This window comes from Dermacentor variabilis, chromosome 5 (assembly GCF_050947875.1).
Source record: "Dermacentor variabilis isolate Ectoservices chromosome 5, ASM5094787v1, whole genome shotgun sequence".
NCBI classification, from domain to species: Eukaryota; Metazoa; Arthropoda; class Arachnida; order Ixodida; family Ixodidae; genus Dermacentor; species Dermacentor variabilis.
The window spans coordinates 184,304,242-184,317,354 of record NC_134572.1 but is presented as its reverse complement, the minus strand read 5'-3'; the positions used below and the strand labels follow the sequence as shown (position 1 = coordinate 184,317,354).

At 45.7% G+C, this 13,113-nt stretch overlaps 1 protein-coding gene across 1 annotated transcript in view; it reads left to right on the top strand.

Annotated features, from left to right (window-relative positions):
- Positions 1 to 13,113, top strand: part of Orc2 (origin recognition complex subunit 2) — a 58,932-nt gene that overhangs the window by 18,614 nt on the left and 27,205 nt on the right. The window contains exon 7 of the mRNA XM_075693817.1: positions 3,822 to 3,954. Coding sequence (XP_075549932.1) covers positions 3,822 to 3,954 — 133 coding nt within the window. The remainder of the gene's footprint in view (positions 1 to 3,821; positions 3,955 to 13,113) is intronic.

Below are 13,113 nucleotides of genomic sequence, written 5' to 3'. Positions count from 1 at the left end.
CATCTTATGCTTGCAAATTTCCTAACTTCATCACAATCAGCTAATTCTCTGCTGTCCTCTGCTGCACTTCCCTTTCCTTGGCACTGTAAGGATTTGGCAGTCGTAGGTGTAGGAAGGAGCTTGACTCTTCGTCGGGACTTAGGCGAGCAGGATTTATTTACATTATTTACATCTTAGACCAGACATATATCGACAGTCTAGCGTGACTCCCATATGGAGCCCGCAAGACTAACATACAGCAAACAGCTTACGAGCACACAGCTCACGAGTACCTTTCGAGCATGACAACGAGCACGCAGCTCACTAGTACATCTCGAGCATGACAACGAGCACACAACGAGCACGCTCTAGCAGCTGGCAAACGCTGCTTATAAGCACTTGGTCCCCACTTGATTCCCAGTGGACGGAAACGTTCGTCCAGTCATCGTTCGACGTCACCGTTCGACGTCACCGTAGATGACCCGCCCTTTTGGAGGAGGGCTCACAAACACGTGTTGCACAGGTTTCAGTGCCGCACACACACACAGGTGTAAAGGTCCAGAGCCGACATCAGAGTGGCTTCGTAGAACTCTGCTTCGTCCCGGGTGGCGTGGCCGGGTACCACATTCCTGAGCTGACCCCGCGCCACGTGGCTGCCGGTTTATTCGCAGTTCTCTGAAGTGCGCCCTGTCCGGTTGGATAGGAACACGTGCAGCGGGCTGAAATAGCTGGCACGTTGTCACCCCGTACGGCCATTCCTAACAGCACCCATTCTGTAACCCTGATAGGTCACTGGTTATCTGCCCTATGCATTACATGGTCTGCCCAGCTTCATTTTTTTTTTTGCTGTCAACTAGAACATCGGCTGCCCCCATTTGCTCTCTGAAATGCACTGCTGGCTTCCTGTCATTTAACCTTATGTCTAAAATTTTTTCTTTTATAGCTGTTACAACATCTCCTCAAGCTTCTTTGTTAACCCATTGGCTTCCGCGGCCGGCGATCTGTCGGCCGCACCGGCTGAGGCCAAAGTCACTTTGGCCGGCGAATCGCCGGCCGCTCAGAGTATGGTTTGTTTCGCGTTTCTTCAATAGATGGCAGCACAACACAACTTGTGTAGTGATTGATTCATCTGTTTTCTACCAGATGGACATAGTTGTCCACTGTCTGAGGTCAGTTTTGTTGTTTTTATCGACAAAAAGTTCGCAATCCCGTCTCTTTCCAAACATGGCGTCGCTGAGAAAGCGCGCTTTGACGGCGGAAGAAATTCTCAATCTTGTGTTTGAGAGTGATGACGAGAGTGACAACTGCGATGAAGAGGATGTTGTGTCAGATGACGAGAGTGACCGGATTACGGATAGTGACAGCGACAATGAAGACAACTTGTGTTTAGCGCAAGATCTGTGCGACTCTCGACCACCATCTCCATAGGCGCAAGAACTAGAAGACTGGCAATGGGGAGCGGATGACACAGTGGAAAAGGTTGTGAAGAACACCTTTTATGGTCAACCAGGCATCAAACGAGCCATCCAGCTACAAGTAGGTGCAAATCCCAGTGCTCTGGCAATGTTCGACGCTCTCCTCGGAGACGAGATTTGGAGCACCATCGCATTACACACAAATGCCTTTGCATGCGAGAAACAGCGTTTGCATCCCGATCCCAGTTGGCATGAAACAACACCGGATGAAATAAAAGCTTACTTCGCTATGTGTGTGTTGATGAGCCAAGTGAAAAAAAGCACTATTCAATCTTACTGGTCAACAAGAGCTGTTATAAGCGCACCATTTTTTGCTTCTGTGATGTTGAGGCAGCGTTTTTGGGCACTCTCAAAATATCTGCATTTCTGCGACAACTCTCTCCCTCAAAGTGGAGATAGGCTGTGGAAGTTGCGCCCTGTGCTCGACCACGTACTGAAATGCATTGACACAGCCTATGATCCGGAAGAGTGTCTGGCAATTGATGAAAGCCTTATGAAGTTTCGTGGTCGGCTCTCCTACGTCCAGTTTAACCCCTCGAAACGGGCAAGATTTGGCCTTAAGTTCTACAAACTGTGCGAGTCTTCAAGCGGCTACTGCCTGAAGTTTTCGATTTACACAGGAAAAAGTGAGAAGACTCCAGTTACCGCTGGATTGTTGTGCAGTGAGGCAGTTGTAATCGACCTTCTAGAAAAACGTCTGCCCGATGGCCACACAGTGTTTATGGGCAACTGGTATTCTTCGCCATTGCTATTTCGCCACCTAAAGGAAGCTGGTTCGAATGCTGTCGGCACAGTCCGCCTTCACCGAAAGAACATGCCGAAGGAATTCAAGGCGAAGCTGCAAAAAGGCGAATGCAAGTCCCTCTTTGCGTGAGGCATCATGGCCCTCACTTGGCAGGACAAAAAGCAGGTCACAATGCTGTCAACCTGCCACAGTTCAACTGGTCTCACTGATACCGGAAAAAAGGGTCGCAAGAATGGCTTGCCAGTTCTGAAGCCGCAGGTTGTAATCGATTACAACCGAGGCATGGGTGGAGTGGATCGCGAGGACCAACAACTGGCTTCCTTTCCAATTATGTGAAGATATGCCAAAGGCTACAAGAAAATCTTCTTTTATATTATGGACATAGCTGTTTATAACAGCTAAATTTTATCTGCCAAAGCATCAGGCAAGCGGCTCCGCTACACAGACTGGAAAGTGAGCCTCGCAGAGGAGATTCTCGAAGTGGCCGTTTTGCCCCAGTACCATGGTCGACGTAAGCCGCCTGTCGCGGCTACACCAATGTGGCTGCAGGCTTCCGAGTGGGCTCATTTTCCTCGCAATATCCCACCAAACACAATCAAGCAGAATCCATCAAGGCTATGCTTAGTCTGCAAGACACACGGGGAAAAGTCGGAGAGCCGATGGGAATGTGAAAAATGTGAAGTTGCACTTCACATGCCTGCGTGCTTCAAAGCTTTCCATACACGCAAGTCATATTAGGCGGGATGATGCAGCGAGCCCTTCCGAATAGAATAAAGTAAATTTTGTTTCTCTACGAGGTGTGCAGCGGAATTTATCGCTTTTTTTAAAGAGTGGCTCGCGCGCCCAACGCGCGTCGCTTTTTCCGCGCGGAATACCAGGCAGGAAACGCCGCGGAGGGCGCGGAAGCCAATGAGTTAACCTCGAAGTTTCTATCGCATGCGTTAGTGCCAGTAGAATGCAATGATTGCATACTTTTGTAAAATGATAGTGCCTGTTGTGTCTTGGTTAATGCTTGCCTTATGCAAGCATCAGAGCATCTTAAGTAATTTACTGTAATACTTATTTCTTCAAGCCCAGCTTTAGTACAGATACCCAGGAGGTGGATGCATCGTGACGTCATAGTACGCTGGCTCACTCCATCCCTGATATCACTGCGGCTGCCGTACACAAGCACAGCCAGCAGATAACCTGTCAGCACTTTACGTTAATTCCTTTTATGAGCAATGTCATCATACCTAGCTTTATTGCTACACGAAATCATCAAATTTTGCTGTATCATGACTTCATGATAATGTCAATGGCGCCAGATCTGGCCTTTGCCGGCTGACTTAAGCATCAGATTAAAAGTTAGACTTATCATATAAAGGTTTCCCGACTGTCATACTTGTTCAAGTGTAATCATTTTACATGCGATGAAGTGTGTACAACTTTGAAAAGATGTGTCAGTACTCCTTTAATTAATCTTGCCTTCAATGTCAATTCACGTCAATGAAGTAGTTGGATTTTTTTGTCCTCTGCTGAATCTGATAACAGTGCTGCCCTACTTTCTTAACGCCATGCTCTGGCGTTAAGAAAGACACGTGTCACTGCAGACTTCTGTGCTGTTTTTTTTTTCCTTCAAGGGAGGGCTTCACTATCCTGCTTCATGGACCTGGCTCAAAACTTAAACTGCTACAAAGGTTCAAGGAAGCTGTGCTGACTGACTTTGCGAGCATCACTGTCAATGGATTTAACCCTTCACTATCCTATACAGAGGTAAGTGATCTTTCTCATAGCACACCCTGCATAGTTAGATTATGTGCATGTGGGAATGGTGTCTTTTAGCACAAACAGACAAGGACACAAGGAAGAGGGACACAGGACTCTTTATGAGCTGCTTTCATCTTGTTAACATAGTGAAGCTTGCATAGATAAACTCCACATGAAATGTATCAGCACACTGACTGTTCTAGAAAATAACTTTCCTCGTGTAATAACTCAGTAGAACCTCGTTCATACATTATGGGAGAAATTGCAAGAAAAACTTGGAAAGTGCGCTGTCCAAGGTTACTGAAAAAATGGGAAAACTCAACTTCAATTTACGTCTACTTAGTGTAAAGCAGTGCATGAATCGTTACCCCATGAGATGCCAATGTGCGCTGATCTGGTGAGGCCTGAGCAGCCTGAGAAGCAGGTTGTCGTTTCACAGCTTCATCAAGCTTATGTTTGCTCTCCTTCAATTTGGTCAGCAGCTGCTTCGGGCAGAGCATTTTGGCAGGAAGTTATGATGTGCCCACTAAGCGAGAATTGTTGCGGCTCGGGACGCTGACCGCGTTGAGCTCGTGAGGCCTGAGCCACCTGAAATGCACATTGTCATTTTAATACAGCTATGGGAAACCGAAACGAAGTAGAGCTGAGGGGTACTGATGGAATACAATGCCACAGTGCCTTCAGAGCAAAACATGATGCTCACTTCGTGCAGCATGCAGCAGGGAAGGGCAGTGCATTTGGGTTACTGCCTATTAAAAGTGACACTCTTGTCCCGTCGAGTGCTGATTGGACTGAGCTTTCTGCAGCACAGCCATAGTGCATGCCAGTGTCATCTGGTACCACGAGACCACCACTACAGGCTTCAATGACGTGATGAGTCTTTTTTTCACCCAAATTCGCGCTGCTTATGGCATGCATTTTGAAATGGTCACATTAGAAAGGTAATGTAATTAATTCATTGTGGCAGTCTCGGGGAATTGAGGCTCCATAGCGTAATTACTACTTGGCTGACGGCTGTCAGTAATGCAATAAAAACAAGACAATAATTTCCTGTCAGTACTCCTCTAAAGCATGTTGCTGGCATTGCTTTGACGGTGGAGCATGCTAAAGATTAACGCCTCCTTTGTTATACTATGCCAGTCAGTTCTGCTGCTACACAATGGGACTGCCACGAATGCCTTGGTTCCCGTGCAGTTCGCAGCGCGGTGCTGCTAGCTGCCACTACGTCGCCGCTCAGAACACTGCTAGAACATAGGCAGCATATATGCCGCGCCCGAATTGTGCTAAACACATTGGTGGTCAAGTTGCATATTGCACTATAGTTTTAGTTCGTGGAGTATGTTTAGGAAGCACTGCTGAAGTGTTTATATTGCAAATATTTAATGTGATATAAGCGATATGATTGCAAGACATAGCAGCCACGTCAGTCGCGAGCAGTTTCGTCTGTTCGTTCGGGCGTTGTTTTGATGTCGACTAGCCATTAGCCAAACACTTCGGTTGTCACTCCCTGGGCTCGGCCGAGAATGTAATAGCCAGAAACTGTGCTTGTCCTCGATTTTGTGATTTGCCCTGCTTTTTCAAAGCCTTTCGTTCTCAGTGCCCAAATGTTTTTACAAGTCAACCATGTGGGACATTTAACAATCGAACATTTATTTGCAATACTTACCTCAACATGTCAAGAATGCAACAATGGCTTCTTTGCACACATCTTGGCAACTGAATTCTTGTCTGAAAGCATGGTTAGTCGGCAGTAGTTTGATGATTTTGTGGCACAAGAGGTCAAGGAACATCTTTCTGTGGCCTGGCTCTTCGTCCTTGCAAACAAAATGGGGATGACCATAAACACATCAGCTGCATGTTGCACACTGGTTTCTCGCGATCCATGAAGCTCCTTGAACTTATGGCCCTGTCCATCTGTGTTGAAAATGTTTGCTTTGCAAATGGCACTGTCGTGTCAGTCAACGCTTCAGTATGCACTGCCGTCACTACGGCACATACTGTGTCACTGAATAAAGGGAAAATGAGACATCCACCCGTTCGTAGCAATTGCTACAAAGGAAACCCATACGGGTTCCTCGAAAGAAAAGCCTCATGGTTGAAGAAAAATTCGTCCTGGTCCGGGACTCGAACCCGGGACCACCGCCTTTCCGGGGCAGCCGCTCTACCATCTGAGCTAACCAGGCGGCTAGCAGATGGCAGATCGAAGTCGAATTTGTCGACAACACGAAGCAAAGGCAAGAGTTTGACGTAGTAGTTCTGCGGAAACCCGCAAGGTGTAGAGAAGTAATGAATAAAGGGAAAATGAGACATCCACCCGTTCGTAGCAATTGCTACAAAGGAAACCCATACGGGTTCCTCGAAAGAAAAGCCTCATGGTTGAAGAAAAATTCGTCCTGGTCCGGGACTCGAACCCGGGACCACCGCCTTTCCGGGGCAGCCGCTCTACCATCTGAGCTAACCAGGCGGCTAGCAGATGGCAGATCGAAGTCGAATTTGTCGACAACACGAAGCAAAGGCAAGAGTTTGACGTAGTAGTTCTGCGGAAACCCGCAAGGTGGAGAGAAGTAATGAATAAAGGGAAAATGAGACATCCACCCGTTCGTAGCAATTGCTACAAAGGAAACCTTTGTAGCAATTGCTATGAACGGGTGGATGTCTCATTTTCCCTTTATTCATTACTTCTCTCCACCTTGCGGGTTTCCGCAGAACTACTACGTCATACTGTGTCACTCAAAGTAAGAGCTGCGTTCAAGCATGTTGGCCTGTACACTGGTCACGCAACAACTACCAATGCGATGCCAGGGTTGCCAGGGTTCTTCATTATCGTCAAATCTGGCAGCACTTGCTACTTTCTTTTTTTTTGCTAGCCTTCTCCTGGCTGCTGTCGAGCTGTACAGCGCGCTTTCGACTACTTACATAACTGTGTATCTTGTCAAGTGCAGGCTTTACACACAAGGGGTAGCACAGGAGGATACACTGTGGGCACTCCCTTGTTTAGTTGTCGAATTTTGGTATTCTCCCTGAGGTCCAAGGGGCCTACTGCAAACAGCAGAGTAATTCGTTGCTGTGCTTAGCACCCAATTCCTTCGAAAGATCGTCGTTGGCACAGCTTGAGGTTGGCAGGAATCTCGTGGAATGATACCCCGGCGTCCTTCTTTTTTGCACTTGATGCACACATAGGCACTCAGCAGTACCTCTTGATGAACAGTGTCAGTACACCAAACAGAAACAAACCAAACTTCAGGGCATCTTACTTATCTTAACATCTTGCTTATGTTACGCGAATCAGTTCCATAAGCCTGTGCATGGCAGGGATGGACTGTGTCAGCCGGCAGCGCCACGAGCAGCAAGCGCTGGCAAGTGGAAAAGAATGACAGAAAAGGAAGTGTGATTGAGTAGGAGGGTCTCTTTTGACAGGCATAGTTAATGAAGGAGGCGTTGCTAGGCATGAACACACGAATGATTACAGCAGGCCTGAACCAGCCTGAATTGGCCCTAGCCTTGAACATCATCATCATCATCAGCCTGGTTACGCCCACTGCAGGGCAAAGGCCTCTCCCATACTTCTCCAACAACCCCGGTCATGTACTAATTGTGGCCATGTCGTCCCTGCAAACTTCTTAATCTCATCCGCCCACCTAACTTTCTGCCGCCCCCTGCTATGCTTCCCTTCCCTTGGAATCCAGTTCGTAACCCTTAATGACCATCGGTTATCTTCCCTCCTCATTACATGTCCTGCCCATGCCCATTTCTTTTTCTTGATTTCAACTAAGATGTCATTAACTCGCGTTTGTTCCCTCACCCAATCTGCTCTTTTCTTATCCCTTAACGTTACACCTATCATTCTTCTTTCCATAGCTTGTTGCGTCGTCCTCAATTTGAGTAGAACCCTTTTCGTAAGCCTCCAGGTTTCTGCCCCGTAGGTGAGTACTGGTAAGACACAGCTGTTATACACTTTGCTCTTGAGGGATAACGGCAACCTACTGTTCATGATCTGAGAATGCCTGCCAAACGCACCCCAGCCTATTCTTATTCTTCTGATTATTTCCCTCTCATGATCCGGATCTGCCGTCACTACCTGCCCTAAGTAGATCTATTCCCTTACCACTTCCAGTGCCTCGCTACCTATTGTAAATTGCTGTTCTCTTCCGAGACTGTTAAACATTACTTTAGTTTCTGCAGATTAATTTTTAGACCCACTCTTCTGCTTTGCCTCTCCAGGTCAGTGAGCATGCATTGCAATTGGTCCCCTGAGTTACTAAGCAAGGCAATATCATCAGCGAATCGCAAGTTACTAAGGTATTCTCCACTAACTCTTATCCCCAGTTCTTTCCAATCCAGGTCTCTGAATACTTCGTGCAAACACGCTGTGAATAGCATTGGCGAGATTGTATGTCCCTGCCTGACGCCTTTCTTTATTGGGATTTTGTTGCTTTCTTTATGGAGGACTACAGTGGCTGTGGAGCCGCTATAGATATCTTTCAGTATTTTTACATATGGCTCGTCTACACCCTGGTTCCGTAATGCCTCCATGACTGCTGAGGTTTCGACAGAATCAAACGCTTTCTCGTAATCAATGAAAGCTATATATAAGGGTTGGTTATATTCCGCACATTTCTCTATCACCTGATTGATAGTGTGAATATGGTCTATTGTTGAGTAGCCTTTACGGAATCCTGCCTGGTCCTTTGCTTGACAGAAGTCTAAGGTGTTCCTGATTCTATTTGCGATTACCTTAGTAAATAGTTTGTAGGCAACTGACAGTAAGCTGATCGGTCTATAATTTTTCAAGTCTTTGGCATCCCCTTTCTTATGGATTAGGATTATGTTAGCGTTCTTCCAAGATTCCGGTACGCTCGAGGTCATGAGGCATTGCGTATACAGGGTAGCCAGTTTCTCTAGAACAATCTGCCCACCATCTTTCAACAAATGTGCTGTTACCTGATTCTCCCCAGCTGCCTTCCCCCTTTGCATATCTCTCAAGGCTTTCTTTACTTTTACCGGCGTTACCTGTGGCATTTCGAATTCCTCTAGACTATTTTCTCGTCCATTATCGTCGTGGGTGCCACGGGTACTGTATAAATCTCTATAGAACTCCTCAGCCACTTGAACTATCTCACCCATATTAGTAACGATATTGCCGGCTTTGTATCTTAACGCATACATCTGATTCTTGCCAATTCCTAGTTTCTTCTTCACTGCTTTTAGGCTTACTCCGTTCCTGAGAGCATGTTCAATTCTGTCCATATGATACTTCCTTATGTCAGCTGTCTTACGCTTTTTGATTAACTTCGAAAGTTCTGCCAGTTCTATTCTAGCTGTAGGGTTAGAGGCTTTCATACATTGGCGTTTCTTGATCAGATCTTTCGTCTCCTGCGATAGTGTACTGGTATCCTGCCTGACGGAGTTACCACCGAACACGCGCACGCAAAAGCGAAATGGTGACCAGAAGCCGGAAGCACTGCGACTTCTCACACTGGCTGATGATGATAACCATGTGGTGCTTTTGTTTAAACTGTATATCTCAGGTGCCGCAGCGTAACAATAAAAAAATTGGGGCGCCCTTTTTTTGTTTATTGCATCAGTTCCATGTGTTTATCTCAACTATAGCAGCAAACTAGTACATGTGACTTCCAGTCACAGGAGGCACCTATGTCACAGAGGCCATGATGACAGCCTTTGCTGCTGCCACACTGCCTACAAGGCGAGCCCTAGGAGCTGATATCTGTTGCACCTAGAGATATGAAGGCCGAGGGAAAGACTGGACGAAGCACTACCCAGGAGGGTGTCATCCACGGTGTTGTGGCTGTGCCGAGTGCATGTGTGAATTTAGCCACTCTGAAATCAGTTAATTGTTTGTACTTCTTAAATGCAAATTAATGTCTGTGAACATAGCCACTGACCAATCAGTTAATTCTTTGTACTTCTTAAATGCAAATAATGTCTGTTCAGCATCATTGCATTAATTTTCTTGTTCTCTGCACATTTTCATTAGAAGAAGTGGAGAACACACTCTTGAATGTCACAGAGCTTCAATAAATAATTTATTAAAAAACAAAGCAAAACCACCAAATAAAGTGCCCTGCGACTTGCAGAGAAGCTTCCTAGTAAACCCCTACCAACAAGACCACTTGTGAAGGCCATTTAGTCCAGCAGGTTCCAAACTGTTGCACCACATCTCGCTGCACAAGAATCTGCATTTGCAGTCGCGAAGTCTTGGCTCTGCTGCATAAAACTAAGGAAACAGATTATATAGTGTGCATGCAAGGCAAATGAATTCCCAGAACTATGCCAGTTTCGAGTTATCAAGTTTCGAAGTGTCTGATGAAACTGGTGCCACCCTCAGAATTTGTTCTAAGTCGCTATGCCTTGACTACTCACTAGCTACAGTGCCCAGACTGAAATATTTGCCGTAAAGTAATTAAGAAAAGTTAGAGTGATGGTACAATTTGTGAACGTGGGTGACACGCAAGCATATGGGTGCTATAGCGCATGCGTCGCTATCGTACCTCGGTGCGCCTAAACGCCTGCACTGTCCGCATTGCAGATCGTATTCAAGACAGGACTCGTCCCGCCGCGCCATATGCAGCAGCTGCCAGAGTAGAACGCCTCCTGGTAAACATTAGCTTTCTAGCTAAATTAACTAGCATGGTGTCAATGTTGAAGTGTTCATGTTTGTGCACAGGCAAACATGAACACTTCACACTCGATGACCGTGGACGCTCGCTGTCAAAACGCTGGCATGAGGAATCGCGGCAGCAGCAGCAAGCAAAATGACGCGTCAACGCAAGCTGAGGAGTGAGAACAGAGTGTACGCAAAGCTATGAGCTGTTGGCCCACCTAGACTGTGCACCCAAAGCAGGTTACTTTCAAGATAAACCCATGTGACCGCACGCGACCAAAGTACAAAGCCCCACTTCCCTCCCCTCCGCTCCCCCAGTGCCATGCGCACGACAGAATACGGTGTGCTTCCACTCTTGCACATGCGAGATTAAGCCACCATTGTTGGCTTACTGTTGCGCGCTTTCACTCGCACACACAGCGTATGGCACACGCGGACAGTGTTATCCCAGTACATCTATATCGCAGACAAAACCTGCAGCAACTGCCAGAGGACGTCAACCTGGCACGCCTCTGTCTACCTTTGTCCTCCACGACACTTTGCCTTGTTTGTCCCTCCCCACTTCACCCATCATTACCTGCAATTTCCTCCAGGTGGCGTTACTTTGCCGCACGCTCTATGGGGGCTCCCTAGTGCACTCACGCTCCTTCATACTTTCCCCGGTGCATGTTTTTCTTCACCTTCAGGCACCTTCCTCGTTCGCTTGCTTTGTGGCTTCAAACATATATTCACCGATTTGATGAGCTGGCCAGTTACACTTGTGCATAAAAGTTAAGTGGTGTAATTATGTTAATCATTCAACTAAGCATTTTGATTTCTCCTAGAAGTATTGGCCGCCTCATCGAGTAATTTAGATCAAGGGTTAGAATTGTGCTGTCTGCCACAGGCAATTTTATTAAATTTGGTGCAGATAAAGAAAAGAAAGATGCCTTGTATATGTAATTTGCACTGTTGAATAAGAGGCACTGATGGCAATCTTGGGAAAAGAACACCAATGAAACACTGCAAAATATGGTATATTCTTTCAAACATGTATCAGCACTTTCTTCGGGAAAGGTGGTCCAATATTAGGGGAAGTAAATGAAGGCAAAATTTCTGTTTTGAATTCCATGTCCAAACTGGTGATGTTAATGTGATGCAAAATGTTTCGTGGCATTTTGCATGTCTGTGTCATTTATGCGCGGAGAGTATTCTGAAAAGTTGCTACGTTCTCTTATTTTTTGATACCCTGTGTATCATTGCACACATGCAACGGTGACAATGTATAAGTATATGTCATCGTATGCATCTATGACAAATCACAGCACTGTTGCTGGCTTAGAAGCACATTGATAAAAACACAAAATGTGCAACAACAGGAAATACACATGTGGAAAAAAATAAGTAAACACAATGGCTGATATCTCAAGAAAAAACACATGACAACACCAAATAGGCACATGCGCATGTGCCTATGTGCCAAGTAAAAAAATAAGACAGCAATAGACATGTGGCGCTGACACAATCAAATGCCAAAATAAAAGAAAAAAGTAGGGAAACATATGACAGAAAGGAATGCACGTGCACACATTTTGACATCATACCGACCAGTAGTGATGGCGGAAAAAGCGTGTAGTCTGTATAATAATAATAAGGGGCGACAAAACTCACGAGGTGTTGTCACACTAAACGGGCAAAAAAGAAATTTCGCCAGCACTTTGATTGATTCCTTGGATTCCGCTTTACATTTATGAATTAGAGATGATTCCCCAAGTTCTTTCTCATGGAATGAAAACCAGATTGAAGGATTGTTGCGGTGATTTCACCAAATGCGTGGCCGGCAATACGCACATGTTTTGATAGCAGAAGATTAGGAAGAGTATTAGCATGACACTTATGGTTATTAAAGCGGTATCTAAACGGCGTTTCAGTTTGTCTAAGGTACTGTAACACACAAACGGCACATTTGAGCAAATAGATGCAGTTGTTAGTGGCGCATGTAAAATCACCATTAATTTTCATGTAGAAATCCAAGGCAGTGCTTTTGGCAATGCATGATGCCGTCATGTGTGCAGAAACCTTGCATCATGCTTTCTTGCAAGGTCGGCAACCTGCAGTCACAGAAATCCGCGTTTTAGATGACGTTAAGATCTCATACAGATCACTAGACTGTATGAAGACTACCCAAGTTGGTTCCGGAAAGGTTACTTTAAGGTGATCACTCTACGATAGTATGTTGAAATGGTTTTTAAGGATTGAGCAAATATTTGAAATCGATGCTGAGTGGTTTAGAACAAGGTTACTTTGTGTCTGAACGGACTATTGCGTTTTTGCATAGAACAAATCCTCGTGATTCAGTGCATCGGCTCTTTTAATGGCATCATCGACAATACAATGTGCGTATTCTTGCTGGATTAACCCTTCCAGGGTAGATTTTTTTCGCCATATGTGACTGCCCAGGGTCAATTTATTTTATTGCAGATTCCAATTCTCTTGAGGGACCTATTTTTTAAAAAAATTTACCATAATTTTTCTAGGGTGACCGTAAAGTGAAAAAAATGTAT